Source organism: Acomys minous, assembly GCF_964271855.1.
Source record: "Acomys minous genome assembly, chromosome: 9".
NCBI classification, from domain to species: domain Eukaryota; kingdom Metazoa; phylum Chordata; class Mammalia; order Rodentia; family Muridae; genus Acomys; species Acomys minous.
Genome location: NC_140490.1, coordinates 91,505,373 through 91,521,081, shown reverse-complemented (window position 1 = coordinate 91,521,081; position 15,709 = coordinate 91,505,373). Strand labels below are relative to the sequence as shown.

General features: G+C 47.7%; 1 protein-coding gene and 1 long non-coding RNA gene across 4 annotated transcripts in view; both read right to left on the bottom strand.

Moving 5' to 3' along the window:
• Positions 1 to 2,426, bottom strand: part of GNPTAB (N-acetylglucosamine-1-phosphate transferase subunits alpha and beta) — a 75,589-nt gene extending 73,163 nt beyond the window's left edge. Inside the window, exon 1 of one of the 3 annotated variants that reach the window (XM_084795273.1) lies at positions 2,201 to 2,426. In XM_084795273.1, coding sequence (XP_084651399.1) covers positions 2,201 to 2,317 — 117 coding nt within the window. In that variant the 5' untranslated portion in view covers positions 2,318 to 2,426. The remainder of the gene's footprint in view (positions 1 to 2,200) is intronic. The other 2 variants (XM_084795272.1, XM_084795274.1) reach the window with 2 other exon arrangements.
• An 11,703-nt stretch (positions 2,427 to 14,129) lies between these two features.
• LOC311605280 lies at positions 14,130 to 14,849 on the bottom strand. Its single transcript, XR_014781877.1, has 2 exons — positions 14,590 to 14,849; positions 14,130 to 14,215 (listed from the first exon to the last, which is right to left on the bottom strand). It is a non-coding gene; the product is annotated as an uncharacterized lncRNA (long non-coding RNA).
• Between the last annotated feature and the right edge of the window lie 860 nt (positions 14,850 to 15,709).

The following is a 15,709-nucleotide window of genomic DNA, read 5'->3' as shown; positions in this document are numbered from 1 at the left end:
GCCTGGTCCACAAAGTAAGTCCAGGGCAGCCAAGGCTAACACAGAGAGACCTTGTCTTGAGAGAGAAAAAAAGAAAGAAAGAAAGAAAGAAAGAAAATATTCCAGCCTGGCGTGGTAGCCCACTCCTTGAATCCGCCCAGCACTTGGGAGACCAGAGGCAGGTGGATCTGTAAATTCAAGGCCAGCCTGGTTTACAAAATGAGTCCAGGACAGCCAAAGCTACACAGAGAAACCTTGCCTCAAAAAAACAAAAGAAAAGAAAAAGAAGAAGAAGAAGAAGAAGAAGAAGAAGAAGAAGAAGAAGAAGAAGAAGTCTATGGTTTTCATTTTCTGTGATGTTGTCATTTTCACCTACAAGGGTGTTTTTTTTCTAGACCCTAGAATCACATGCACACCCAAAAACATACTTAGAAACATGCCGTATCATCGTTCAGCCAGTCACTAAACAAATGTTAGCAAGCATACAGTGGCAGTGCCTGGCACTGGGCTTGGGTTAGAGGTACAGCATTTAAAGTGATACCAACTCCTCTACAGAAGACCACAATCGTGTATGGCATCATTTTATAAAAGCATTCTGTTATACAACCCTTCAAACTTCTAACTAAAATATAGGCAAGAAATAAAACAGGGCCAGGCATGGAGGCTCACGCCTTTAATCCCAGCACTCGGGAGGCAGAGGCAGGAGGATCACTGTGAGTTCAAGGCCAGCCTGGTCTACAAAGTGAGTCCAGGATAGCCAGAGCTGTTACACAGAGAAAACCTGTCTTAAAAAAAAAAAAAAGAAAAGAAAAAAGAAAGAAAGAAAATAGGGAGTCATATTTCAAACCCTTTCAAAGCACATGTTTTCTTCCTGTTTCTAGAAAGTGTTTTGTTGAATCACATGCACGTGCCTGCACATACATTTTTTTTTACCTGCTCATAGCCCTTTGCATACTTAAGATAGAGAATACCAGCCCAGAGCAGTGGCACACGCCTGTAATCTCAGCGCTCAGGGAAGCAGAGGCAGGCTGATCGCCGTGAGTTCCAGGCCAGCCTGGTCTGCAAAGCAAGTCCGGGACAGAAGACTACACAGGGAAACCCTGTCTGGAAAATAAAAATAAAAATAAAACCAAAATAAAATACAATAAAAAAATAAAGAGAATACCATATCAGACTACCAAGAATCAAATAATTGTGTGATTTAGTTACAGAGAGTAATTTCAGTCCAAAAACATTCAAGGCATGTCTCCAAAGGACGACAAATTCATTTCACCTGGTGCTTCCCGCCTCCCCAAGCCGGTTGCCTGTGCCCTTTGAAGAGTTTACAATCTAACCAAACACCTTTCCTGCTTCCTCATGGATTAAGTGCAGGTGTCAATCCAAGAAAGACCAGCGACTTGAACTAAAAAGTATTAGCGTATCCCATGACGCAAGGGTCGGTGCTGGCGTCCAAGAGGTGCGGGGCTGGAGTCCAAGATCGGCCGGCAATCCTAGTCACCTGACAAGTGCCCTATTCTCAGCTCATCTGAGATAAGCACTTGGTGCTTTCCCATAAGCGTGTGCAGTAAGGCCTCCAGCCGGGGACATACAGCTGTACAAAACTGCAGAGTAATTTTGAAAAGGGGGAGGGTAAAAGTTTAAAAAAACAAAACAAAACAACAACCCAAAACCCTTACACTCTGCAAAATACACATGCCAAACCGCGCAATATTCACATGCAAAACCGCACGCGCCTCTTAGACAAACTATGCGATCCAGCAGAAACGGGATTAAGAAGACAAGGCGTTTTGTCAAAGGTGAAAGATCAATAGGGTGGCACCAAGAGGATTGGGTCTGAAGCGGGGCCAAGGAACGGAGGACCTCTACAGGGAAGGGGGGAAAAAAATGCAAACTGCCCATCTATCCTGGGAGGGAGTTTCACCGGCGCAAGGCCTGAGAGCGAAAGCCAAATGACTGAAGGACTCTTTGCGGGGGACAGCCCCGGGAAAGAAGGGGACCCACCGGCACGCCGACATGCTGTCCAGCTGCTGCAGCCCAGCCGGGTAGAGGATGCGCGCTCTCCGCCCGCGCCGGGGAGGCAGGGGCTGCTGCAGAGTGCCGGTCCCCAGGCTGCAGGGACGATGGGGGAGACCGGAGGGAGACGCGGGGCGCCTGCACCGCGCGGGGCTCGGCCACGGAGGACTGCGCGCGCGGCTCCGGGTCTCCGGGCCCCGCCACTCACCTCTCCGAACTGGAAAGCCGAGACGATGGTGACAACGACGCCCACGAAGCAGACGTAGAGCCCATACCTGTGGGATAGGCAGGTATAGGTCTGTCTCTGCAGGAGCTTAAGCAGCATCACCCCGGCCCCCGCCGCCCCACGCCGGGAGGAGCCCGCGCCGCGCCACCGCCTCAGCGAGCCGCCATTCAGGGGCCCCGGCCGCGCCGCCGCCGCCGCCGCCGCCGCCGCGCACAGCTCACAACCCCCGGCGGCCGCCGCGCATGGTCGCTCCGGCGACCGACAAGCCCGCTGGGCTCCACGCCGCGGCCGCCGCTTCCGGGAGCCCGGAGCCCACGCCCTCTCGGCACGGCGGCGGAGGCGGACCCGCGGCCCGCAAGGCGGCCGGCGCCGCCCCGGTTGGCCTCGGAGAGGCGGCGGCGGGTCGCCAGCGCCACCTGGAGGGCGGAGGGGCGAGGGCAGGCGCTCTCCCCCTCCTCCGCTCTGCGCGTGCGCCGCGGGCTCTGCCCTCTGCGTCCTACCCGGCAAGACCCACTAAATTCAACAGGTGACCGACTGACAGGGCTGTCCCCTGCAGTACCTCCCCGATGGGCAAAGCTGTTGAGTGAAAAACACAGCTCTTGCCTTAAGTTTATTCTGGAGAGAAATGTGAGTGACCGTGGCTTGGGACCACACACACATCAAGCTTGCTCCAAATGACTTAATCAATGCTGGACATTCTTAATGAGGTTTAGTTTTAGGAAAAATGAAAGTCACCAGTCAATCACAGCATTTCCCAAATACATTCTCTTTTTTTCTTCTTTTTAATTTGTTTTTGTTTTTCGAGACAGAGTTTCTCTGTGTAGCCTTGACTCTCCTGAACCCACTTTGTAGACCAGGCTGGCCTACACACAGTGATCGGCCTGCTTCTGCCTCCCAAGTGCTGGGATTAAAGGCGTGCGACCACCACCTGACTCCAAATACATACATACATACATACATACATACATACATACATACATACATACATACTTTTATTGAATGTCTATGATTTACACATTGTGCACCAAAATCCCTCTCCTCCCCCCAGTAAAATAAAACAAACAAAAAGTCTTGTCACAGAAGCTGTAGTGTATCACGCAGTATAGCCTTTTGTCCACATATGTTTACTTTCAAATGTTCATTGCTACGAGTCATGGGTCTGGTTGGAGGCCTACACTATCGTTACAGGATCCTGACTGGGACTGCTGTCGGATATCCTGTTGTTGCTGTGTGTCAAGGAGATTCTTAATCTTTGAATCTGTAGGTCTGGCCCCTTCATGTGTTCCAGCAGGTCATACGTGGGGTAGATGTTGGGGTGAGGTTGACTCAGAGCTCTGGATCAGGGCCCACTCACTCCCTTGTCCTCAGGGCAGGGCCTGCTCTCTTGCTCCCGTGTCATCATGGCAGGGCCAGCTCCCACGACCCCCAACCCCCACACGTCATCAGTAGATTTTTTTATTTTTTATTTTTTTGAGACAGGATCTCTCTGGGTTAGCCTTGGCTGTCCTGGACTCGATTTGTAGACCAGGCTGGTCTTGAACTCACAGCGATCCACCTGCCTCTGCCTCCTGAGTGCTGGGATTAAAGGAGTGCGCCACCACCAGTGCCCGGCTATCTCCCTCCACACCCCACCCCCACACATATTTAGTTATGTTTGTGTATGCACGGCACTCCTGTGTGTGCTCGGGGTGAGGGTCAGTTGTTTCTGTCCTTCCGTGCTGTGGGTTCAGGGAATTGAACTCAGGTACTCAGGCTTGGAAGCAAGCACCGTAACCTGCGGAGCCAGTTCAGGGACCCTCACATACCACTGAGCAGTTGTATCCTCACAAGGTTACTAGGTCAGGCGTAGACACTGGAATGGCTTTCTCAAAAGAACCAAAAATACCCCAAGATGGCCTGGCTCCGGCTTGCAGCAGTGGTGACTCTCCATAATGATAAGGGTCTGTCATGTTGGCCTCGTGAAATCTCTTAACACTGGCACAGCTTTTCTTTCTGGGAACTGCAATTTACAGTGCCATGGATATTTTTTTTGTGCATACGACTTTATCTGGACTGGAATGTAACTCAGTTGTAGAGTTTTTTTTTTTTTTGTCTAACATGGATGAGGACCTGTGTTCACTCCCAGCACCAGAAAGAAAAGGACAAAGCAAATGTTACCAACAAAATACCTTTTCTGTACTTAAGTAGGAAATCATGATTTATACAGGGCACTTAAAGAAGAGGCTGAAGGAAATTCCATCCTGACCCCCTTACACACTGTCATATTGTTGGAGGGACCTTTTGGGCTAATATGTAAAACTCAACTTCACTCATTCACTACACATAGATAGATAGATAGATAGATAGATAGACAGACAGACAGACACCTGGCATAGTGGGAAAGTATCCATCAGGTATGGATAGAAGTAGAGATGGTCAGCCGGGTGTGGTGGCGCACGCCTTTAATCCCAGCACTCGGGAGGCAGAGGCAGGTGGATCGCTGTGAGTTCGAGGCCAGCCTGGACTACAAAGTGAGTCCAGGACAGTCAAGGCTACACAGAGAAACCCTGTCTCAAAAAACCAAAAAAAAAAAAAAGAAGTAGAGATGGTCACTGTTACCTGGGAGGATAATTACATAAACCACTAGATAAAAAATAAATGTTATGGAACAAACAGGGTATGAACAAGAGGGAGACCAACAAAGGCATGGCCAGCTTATACGTTAGCATTACGCCAGCTCCAGACCCCAAAGTAAGGGGGCAATAGGTAAAGGGCTAAAACCTCCAAATATATGAGTTGAAACAAACTTTTATGGCTTTATTTTATTTTATTTTATTTTTGGTTTCTCCAGACAGGGTTTCTTTGTGTAACAGCCCTGGCTGTCCTGGACTCACTTTTGTAGACCAGGCTGGCCTCGAACTCACAGAGATCCACCTGCCTCTGCCTCCCTGACTGCTGGGATTAAAGGCGTGCAACACCACGCCTGGCAAGCCTTGAACTCTTGATCCTCCCGTCTCTACCTTCCAGGCTACAGGCACCTGCCACCAACCCAACTCTTTCTTCTGACCTTCTACTTTGATGTTTTGTGCCTTTATCTTTGACATCTCTGTTCTTCCCCTCCTCAGTTTGTTCTGATGTTGACTGTTTCTCAAACTTAGTTTATTTCCCGCCCCCCCCCCCAGTACTGAACCCTGGGCCTCCCTGCATTGGTTCTTATAAACCTTATTAAAAGTACAGATTTCCAGCGAAGCACTGATTTTATTGCATCTCACTGAGATTGGTATGGAGTGTAGCTCCTCAATGAAAGTTAGGGATGGCGGGAGGTGGGGGTAGGGTTGGGGGGGATGGAGTGGGGAATTCTACATCAGATGTCGGGCCTGGGGCACCCTGTGTCTTATGTGTGTCTCTATCAGATGGCAGGGAGGTCAGCAAACCCACACCAAGATGGCAAGGTCATGAGGACGTGGCTAGGGCAGATCACCACAGCCGCTGAGAAACAGCAAGCAAAAAAGCCACACACTAGAGTCCCCAGGAAGCAACTGCTTCGTTCCTGCAGTATTCCTTTACTGCCCTCTACTGGCCAATCTTAATACCACATCCACAGCAAAGGTGATCGCCGTGAACACACAGCTGGTTTTCAGAGGTATCAATTTGAAGCAGATAGATCAACAACTGAAGGCCTTTCTGGTCTATACAGTCAGAACTTGTCTCAACAAGCAAGCCACACCCTGTTTCCCCTCGGCTCTCACATGGTAATCAACACAGAAGACTTGTGAAGTCAAAACATGTGACCTCGGGCTGGAGAGATGGCTCAGAGGTTAAGAGCACTGACTGTTCATCCAGAGGTCCTGAGATCAATTCCCAACAATCATATATGGTGGCTCGCAACCATCTATGATATCTGGTGCCCTCTTCTGGCCTGCAGGTGTATATGCAGGCAGAACACTGTATACATAATAAATAAAAACATTATGAAACAAAAAACATGTGACCTCAAAACATGTGGGGATTTTGGCCCACTGGCAAGCATAACTTCCCATCCAGGCATCCTCCACTCCAGTTAAATTCTGATACTAGCGTAGTGGCGGATCCCAACGGCTCTGCCCAGGGGGCCGTCTATTCAGATGCCAGTCGAAACCCCAGGTTTATCCGCACTTATGGACAAGGTGCAAACGGGAGTCCACACAGCTCGTGCAGCCCGTATCTCCCCAGGTTCAATTAATTTGCTTGAGCGGCTGGAAGAACTCAGAGAATAGTCACTCACGCTGCTGCTTTATTTCAGTGTGTTCATAGTGTGGTTGCGTGTAGCCTTTCCAACCCAAGGGTGCAAACCAGACATAGGCTACCATGACCTAGGAAGAGGGAGGTCTCCATCAGACTGGCTTGGGAGCGTGTCTGCAGGGCATTTTCTTGATTAATAGTTGGTGTGGGGAGGGCCCTGACACTCTGGGGGCAGTGTGACCCCTGAGCAGATAGTCCCATGCTGCCTAAGAAAGCAAGCTGAACAAGCCATACAAAGCAAGCCAACAGAGGTTAAGAGCACTGGTTGCTCTTCCAAAGGTCCTGAGTTCAAATCCCAGTAACCACATGCTGGCTCACAACCATCCATAATGAGATCTGGTGCCCTCTTCTGGCCTGGGGGAGTTACATGCAGGTAGAACGCTGTACACAGCATAAAGAATAAATAAATATAAAAAACAAAGCAAACAAACAAACAAACAAAAAGCAAACCAATAAGCATCATTCCTCCAGGTTCCTATCCCGAGTTCCTGCTGTGGCTTCCATGGCTGATTGACTGTGACCTGTAAGGTGAAATAAACCCATTTCTCCCCACATTGCTTTTTCACCGTGGTGTTTATCATAGCAACAGAGAGGCAAACTAAGGTACCAGGTGTGCTGGTTCACACCTGTATCATCTCATCCCTCAGGAGGAAGAGATGAAGGATTACAAATGTGAGGCTAGAGCTGGAGAGATGGCTCAGTGGTTAAGAGCACTGTCTGTTCTTTCAGAGGTCCTGAGTTCAATTCCCAGCAATCACATGGTGGCTCACAACCATCCATAACGTGATCTGATGCCCTCTTCTGGCATGCAAGTGTACATGCACACAGAGCGCTCATATACATAAAATAAATAAATAAATCTTAAAAAAAAAAAAACCAAACAAACAAATGTGAGGCTACCCTGGTTGGAGAGTGAGACCGTATCTCAGAAGACCAGGGTCCAGGAATAAAGTGTTTGCCAACTGTGTGCAGGTCCTGACCTTGATAAAAATGAAGAGATGAGCGGGGAACGGGGTCTGCAGTCTTCTTGCCCTCCTCTTCGGGTGTACCAACTTTTAGGAGCCAGAATATGTTCAGCCCTTGGGGTTTTATAGAGATTTCATCACACAAGATTTCTTCTAGACTGGGAGGGGAGCCCTATAAGGTCCATCTGTTCTGATCCCCCTTTCTCTCTCCAGGTATCCCCTCCTGGGTAGGGAGAGTCTGTGATCTAGTGTCGGACAGCACAGGTCAGAGAATTTCTTTTTGTTCCTTCCCTCCTTTCTGTCTTTCTTTTTTTAATATTTTATTTAATTTTAGTTTATGTGCGTTGGTGTGGGGATGTCAGATCTTGGAGTTACAGACAGTTGTGAGCCGCCATGTGGGTGCTGGGAATTGAACCCGGGTCCTTTGGAAGAGCAGGCAGTGCTCTTAACCACTGAGCCATCCTCAGCTTCTGGAACTTCAGAATTACAAGTATGTGACACACTACCCATTCAAATAATTATTTTTTTAAGAGTAGCTGTATTAGTTGACTAAAATACCTGACCAAAAAAAATTTCAAAGGTGCTAAAGTTTCTTTTCTTTTTTTCACTTTTGCTTTTTCCAGACAGGGATTCTCTGTGTGGCTGTCCTGGACTCGTTTTGTAGACCAGGCTGGTCTCTAACTCACAACGATCCACCTGCCTCTGCCTCCCGAGTGCTGGGGTTACAGGTGTGCACCACCACACCCGGCTTTTTGGCTAATATTTCTTAAGAGTCTTCACCTTTAGCCCTCAATGCTATCTCTAGTGAGATAGTGCTGTCTCTGTCCTCTGTGCGCTGTTTTAGTTATCACCACAAAAGCCAACCAATCAATGATCCCACCCTACAAACTAACTCTCCCTATTGTTTTTCTTGGTAAAAATCCAAACTCTTCTCCCAGCCTTTGTGTGTTCCTGCCACACAGGACCACTTAGCTTCTCTTAGACAAATAAGGTTCATCTGAACCCCATGACATCGTTTTCAGGCGCTGGGTGCTCTCTTTGTGTATCCTTAATCAGAAAGCACAGTGTTTGGCAAAATAAAAATCCTCAGTCGACGTGTTTTTAGATGAACTAATCTTACATACTGGGTTATTGCCTACACAACAAAAACATTTATCGTGACACAATGTATTTTATCATCAGTAAAGAAATCTCTCCATCCAAAAATGGTTTTAAACATTTTAGATTTTTGATTTGTGTAAGCCCTATTTGCACATGTGTTTTTAGGTGCCCATGGAGGCTAGAAAAGGTGAGCATTGGATCACCTGGAAATGGAGTTTTAGGCAGTTCCTGTATAAGCTGCCTGATGAGGGTGCTGGGTACTGAACTCTGGCCCAAGTGCTCTTACCTCTTACCCTCTGAGCCGTCTCTCCAGCCCCCCAACCCAAACTTGCTTTTGATTTTGGAGATGGAAGGCAAGCAGTTGCTGCTGGCCTCATGTTTCTATCATTTTCTTTCAAGTATTTAAAAGTGTGTGTGTGTGTGTGTGTGTGTGTGTGTGTGTGTGTGTGTGTGTACCCAAGCACACATGGAAAATTTGTGCGAATCAGTTTGCTCCATTTTCCACATGGGTCTCTTGGGACAGACTTGGGTCTCAGGCTTGGAGGTAAATTCCTTTCCCCCACAGAGTCACCTCCCTAGCTTTTTTTTTTTTTCAAGTGTCGCTCAATGCTTACAGACTATCAAGAGAAGAGACAGAGGCCCTGACTTCCTCTCTGTGAAGTCTGCGTGACATAGAATCTCTCATGGGATACCAACAGGCAGATAAGTCAGTGTTGTCTTGGTCTTTATAAATGGTGATACTACCCCCTTGGGATTTCAATAGATAATAACAACTGAACATCATTTTCACCTAAAAAGAAAAGCACTATACTATATGCACCAGTGCCGAAGCCAGTAAAGATTGGAGGTTAGCCAAACTGAGAAACGCAGATCATGTGAGTTCCTATATTTGTGACTGAATCTAGAAAGTGTGCATAAGAGGAAGGGGGTTGGGGGGGGGGGAACTGACCTCTTAAAAACTTTCAAAAATTTCTCAGTCACTGTCATAATGGAAATCCCCAGATTTCTCAAAAATACTTTTTCTCAGCTGTAATAAAAAGCAGTTGCTAGAAATTTTCCTGGAAGTGAGTAGGTGCCAGATGACAATGATGTGAACAATTCATTATCGTTACCATGGTCACTAAGGACTTCGATGCTTTGTCTCTTCAAACAGCTGACATTTGCAAACCACCTGTGTTTCCTTTGAACGTATTTGTTGTTACTATTTGTGTATGTGGGTGTTTTCCCCTGCATGGATGTCTATGTACCACATCCATGCCTCGTGACTGTGCAAGACAGGACAGACAGACAGATCTCTTGGAGTCACAGATATTTGTAAGCTGCCAAGTGAGTGCTAGGAACTGAACCCAGGACCTATGGAAGAGCATCCAGTGCTCTTAACTACTGAGCCATCTCTCCGGCCCTGAAGATCTAGTTTCATTTTATTTCATGGGTACGGGTATTTTGATTGCATACGTATCTATGCAAACATGAATGCAGTGCCTGTGGAGGTCAGAAGAGGGCGCTGTATCCTCTGTAACTGGAGTGACAGATGGTTGTTAGGCATCCTAATTTCTATGCTCAATGCCATAGTACCTCTTAGGAGATACTAACTGGCAGCTGGTGTGTACAGATGTAGAAAGTCAGGTTATCTTGGTAACACATTAAACTGGTATCAAGCATTCACTTCCATATATTGTTTTAAGCCGGGTGTGGTGGTACATGGCTGTAATCCCAGCAGTCAGGGAGGCAGAGGAAGGCGGATCTCTGAATTCCAGATCTCTGAATATGCCTGGTCTACAAAGCAAGTCCAGGACAACCAAGGCTACACAGAGAAATTCTGTTTCAATAAAACAACAATAACAACAACAGCCCCCAAACATATATTGTTTTAATAAGTATTTATTAATCAATTAATCCGTGTCAGCTACTGGCACTGGACACAAAAATATAGCAAGTTCAATTTTTATTCTCAAAGACTTTAGTTTCCAGTTGGTAGGGTGCCATGGCAACATTGTGGAATATGAGACAGAAATAGAGCCCTGGGGTGCAAAGAAGTGGCTCAAAGGGCAAACATCTGTGTTGGTAGGGAAGGTTTCTGAAAAGGCTATTTCTGAGGCAAAAGGCTCAACACAGGGCCATGAATCTCCTGCGTCAAGCACGACATCTGGAAGCATGGCCATGAATGAGCCTATGCATAGGAGAAGAGACCCGAGGAAGAGCAGAGTTAAGCAGAGCAACATTAAAAAAAAAAATCCACATCTTTGGGGGCTAACTATAAAAAACAAATGAGTACAGACAGTTTAGATGCCAGAAGAAAAAAAAATACATATCAAGCTTGCTGTGTAATCTCTGTTGAGGACATGTTGAAATTTCCTGACTTTCTGTATTGAAGAGCAACTTCCCTGAGTATCTGGGAACGGAGCCCAGAACTCACTCACATCTAAGGGACCTCACCATTGGAAAATATGTACAAGTGTGTGCATGCAGGGCCATGTAGATACAGACAGACCCACACAGACAGACAGATAGACAGACAGACACACACACAGTTAGGCAGACAGACACACACATACACACACACAGACAGACAGATGACAGATACACACACACAGACAGATAAACAGACAGACAGATAGACAGACAGACACACACAGACAGATAGACAGACAGACAGACACACACACACACACACACACACACATGCACAGACAGACAGACACACACACACAAGGGGAGAGAGAGAGAAAGAGAGAGAGAGAGAGAGAGAGAGAGAGACAGAGAGAGAGACAGAGAGACACAGAGAGAGAGAGAGAGAGAGAGAGAGAGAGAGAGAGAGACAGAGAGACAGAGAGAGAGAGAGAGAGAGAGAGAGAGAGAGAGAGAGAGAGAGAGAGAGAATGAATATCTGTCATTCACATAGTAATTGTTGGCAGCCTTGCCTGGCCAGAGTCTTGACTCCCTACTTTGATTTGGGTTCTTTTTGTCGTTTTTGTTTTTGTTTTGTTTTTAGTTTTTTGAGACAGGGTCTCTCTGTGTAGCCTTGGCTGTTCTGGATTCACTTTGTAGACCAGGCTGGCCTTGAACTCACAGTGATCCACCTGCCTCCCAGGTACTGGGATTAAAGGTGTGTGCCACCATACCTGGCCTCTTTTTTTCTTTTCTTTCTTTCTTTCTTTTTTTTAAAGAAATTTTATTTATCAATAATTTCATTTTATCAGTCTGCCATTCTCAGGTCTAACTCCCCCAAACAGTTCTCTAAGAAGCAATTTGAGGCCGGGCATGGTGGTGCACGCCTTTCATCCCAGCACCCCGGAGGCAGATGTAGGCTGATCTCTGTGAGTTCAAGGCCAGCTTGGTCTACAAAGAGAGACCAGACCAACCAAGGCTGCACAGAGAAACCCTGTCTCGAAAAAACAAACAAAACAAAACAAACAAAGAAGCAATTTGAGAAGCACTAGTAACCCCCCCCCCAAAAAAAAACCCCAAAACCCAAGAATACTCAGGCACAAAATGACTCATAAAGAAAGGTCACAAAGTTCACTGAGTAAAGCAGTTAATCTGAGCACCAGGAAGGCTGAGACAGGAGGGACTCTCCAAGTTCCTGCCTTGCCTGGGCTACAGAGTGAGATCCTGTATCAGAAAACCAAATCAAAAGGAAAAGAATGGGGGGGGGAGGGGGGGAGGGGTTGTTTGGTAATATATATAGGCCTGAAATCAGCCCCTGGAAAGTGGAGGCAAGTTGACTCCCTGTTTTGAAAGCATCCGTTTCCAGGAGTCCCAGTACAGGTGAAGGATTCTATGCAATCCCTTGTCTTCAAGAGCACGTCTTAAATTTCTTCTGACCACAAAAAGACAGCACGCACAAGGCCCCAGGTTGGAGTCCCAGCACCACACACAAAAGGAGAGACTAGCATATACGGTTTAGGACGGATAATATTGCCAACTGGGTAAGGTCTAGAGTCACCTGGAAGACGAGTCTCTGGACGGACCTGTGTAGGACTGTCTAGATTGAGCTGGGGAGGACCTACCCTGAGTGTTGGGAGCACCATCCTACGGGCCCGGGCTCTGGACTGCGTCAAAGGGAGAGAACAGCCAGAACGCAAGCATCTCTTGCTTTGTGGATGCAATGTGGCCAGTTGCCTCAAGCTCCTGGGGCCATGACTTCCCAGCTGTGCTGGACTGTACCCTTAAACTGTGAGCCGCAATAAACTCCTCCTTAAGTTGCTGTTTAATCAAAGCATTGCATCACAGAGCCGGCAAAAGAAGCCGCTACCGTGGTGCTCTCTAAAGACACTTGGGCGTGCTACTGTGTAAAGTTATTCATGTCAGAGCAGTGGCGTACACACACCCAGATATGTGTGCTTCACAGGACTCTCTGGAGGAGAAATAACTTGACAGTACTTGAAAAAGGCTATTTTGCTTTTTTTCTTCCCTTCTTCTTCTTCTCCTCTTTCCCCCTCCCCCTCATCCCTCCTCCTCCTTGTTTTTGGTTTTTCACAGAGATCCCCCTGCCTCTGCCTCCCAAGTGCTAGGGGGGAACGGTGTGCGCCACCACCGCCCAGCTAAATATATTGCTTAATCTTTGTAAATTTCACATATGCATTCCAATCCCACTGATTTCCCAGTCCTTTCATATCTGTCCTCCACCCTTGCAACCTCCCCACCAAAAGAAAATAAAACAACAACAACAACAACAAAAAACCCATCTGCGGTGGAAGCTGCGGTGTGTCATGGTGTGCCACACACTATACTCTATTTTTTTTTTCCCCAAACAGCTCTACTTGCAAATGTTTATGGCAATGAGTCATTGGTCTGTTCGAGGCTTTTGGCTTCTGCTACACCATCAATCCTGGATCCTCACCAGGACTCTTCTTGGATGTCCTGTTGTTGCCCTGTGAACACGGAGATTCTGCAGCTTTGGTTCTGCAAGTCTGGCCCCTTCACAGGGTCCAGCAGTTCAGTGGGGCGGGGCAGGGTAGGGTGGGGTGGGGTGGCGACATCACCATGGCTTCGGGTGGCCCAGACCACGAACTTCCGCTGCACTTTGGTGGTAGCGTGGGCCACAGACATTGACACAGACCCCTGTTGCGTTAGGGGCCACGGACCCAGACATGGCCCTAGATGGAAGCTTGGGCCAGGTCATCACCACGGCCTCAGGTGGCAGTGCAAGCTACGCACATCGGCCTGTTCCTCGTGGCGTCTTCGGTTCCGACTCTCTCCACGGCGCGCAAACCGCTCCTCTTTCTCTCTCATCTCTCCATCACATACTTGCTCAGCATAGTGCCACCAGTCCCGCCCGCCCACACCGAGAAACAGCAGGCTGCTCCTTCACAGTAGTATTAGCATCCAATTGATGCTGTGAATCTAGAGGCCACGTGATAGTACAACCCTGTCCAGCTTCGCTAGACATGATCAGTCAGGTGTATCCAAGTGAGTGGTTTTGTTTTTGTTTTTGTTAGTGGCTTGTGAGCGGGGTGCCTGGCCTCACACAGTCCTTCAGGGACCACGACCTGTGACTTCCAAGGAACCTGGGCATGAGCATTATTCATCCAGCAGACGAAGGAAGACAGGTGAGAAAGGTACAATCGCTTTTTTCTCCGCCCTTTCCGGTCTTCTATGGGAGAAGTTCGGATCCTCTGGGTCTCAAGGGCGCATGGGAAATGAAGTCCTGGCTGGAAAAGTACCATTCCTAGCAAGCAGTCACAGGAGAAAGAAAACAGAGTTTTTCTTTTCTTTTTTTAAAAAAATTATTGTAGGTGGCCATCTCCTACAAGGGATTGGATCTAAAACCCTCCACACTGAACACTGACCCCCGCCCCTGCAGCTTCTAGTGCTATTTTTTTTTTTTTCGAGACAGGGTTTCTCTGTGTAGCCTTGGCTATCCTAGACTCACTTTGTAGACCAGGCTGGCCTTGAACTCACAGCGATCCGCCTGCCTCTGCCTCCCAAGTGCTGAGATTAAAGGTGTGCGCCACCACCACCCGGCTTCTAGTGCTATTTTGAAGGCGGTGGAAGGCCCGGCACTAGGGCTGTGTGGTTGAGCCCCTAGTTTCGCGTGCTTACTCAGTTTCCTGGTCTGCTGCCATATGAAGTCTTCCCACCAAGGAGTGACCGAGCCACGCTGCTATGTCTTCCCTACCACAGTGCCTCCTCCCCTGAAACCATGAGCCGAAACAAAGGTTCCCTCTCTCAGGTGGCTTCCGTCAGGTATTTTGGCTGCAGCAACGGACAGAGTAACTTAATACTGTATGTTTTCTGCTTATAAAAAGCAATATGATTGCCGTAGTGTGACTCTTATGTAGTCCATGCTGTGCCCTCCTCTCTAGCCTGAACCTTCAGTGGAATGGTATTAGAAGGAAAAGCCAGTTGGGCGTGGTGGCACACGCCTTTAATCCCAGCACTCAGGAGACAGAGGCAGGCGGATCTCTATGAGTTTGAGGCCAGCCTGGACTACAAAGGGAGTACAGGATGGCCAAGATAACATAGAGAAACCCTGTCTCAAAAAACAAAACAAGCCGGGCATGGTGGCACACGCCTTTAATCCCAGCACTCAGGAGACAGAGGTAGGCGGATCTCTATGAGTTCGAGGCCAGCCTGGACTACAAAGGGAGTACAGGATGGCCAAGATAACATAGAGAAACCCTGTCTCAAAAAACAAAACAAGCCGGGCGTGGTGGCGCACGCCTTTAATCCCAGCACTTGGGAGGCAGAGTTAGGCGGATCGCTGTGAGTTCGAGGCCAGCCTGGTCTACAAAGTGAGTCCAGGACCGCCAAGGCTACACAGAGAGACTCTGTCTTGAAAAACCAAAAAAAAAAAAAAAAAAAAAAAAAAAAATGTTATCGAAAATAACCATTAAAACCATGATCCCTGGTATGAAGCTTCTTTTTCTTGAACTTTTTCTTGAAGCCCCAATCAACCAAAGAGGACTTGAGTGCCTGCACTCATGAGGCCCACTGACAGTGCATCCCTTTTTGGTTTATTATTGTGTATTTGCTGTTGTTGTTTTAAGATTTATTTATTTATTTTATGTGTATGATTGCTCTCTGCATGTAAACCTGCAGGCCAGAACAGGGCATCAGATCCCAGTATAGATAGATGGGTGTGAGCCACCATGTGGTTGCTGAGAATTGAAGTCAGGTCCTCTGGAAGATAAGAGCCAGTGACCTCCTGGTTCTTTTGTTT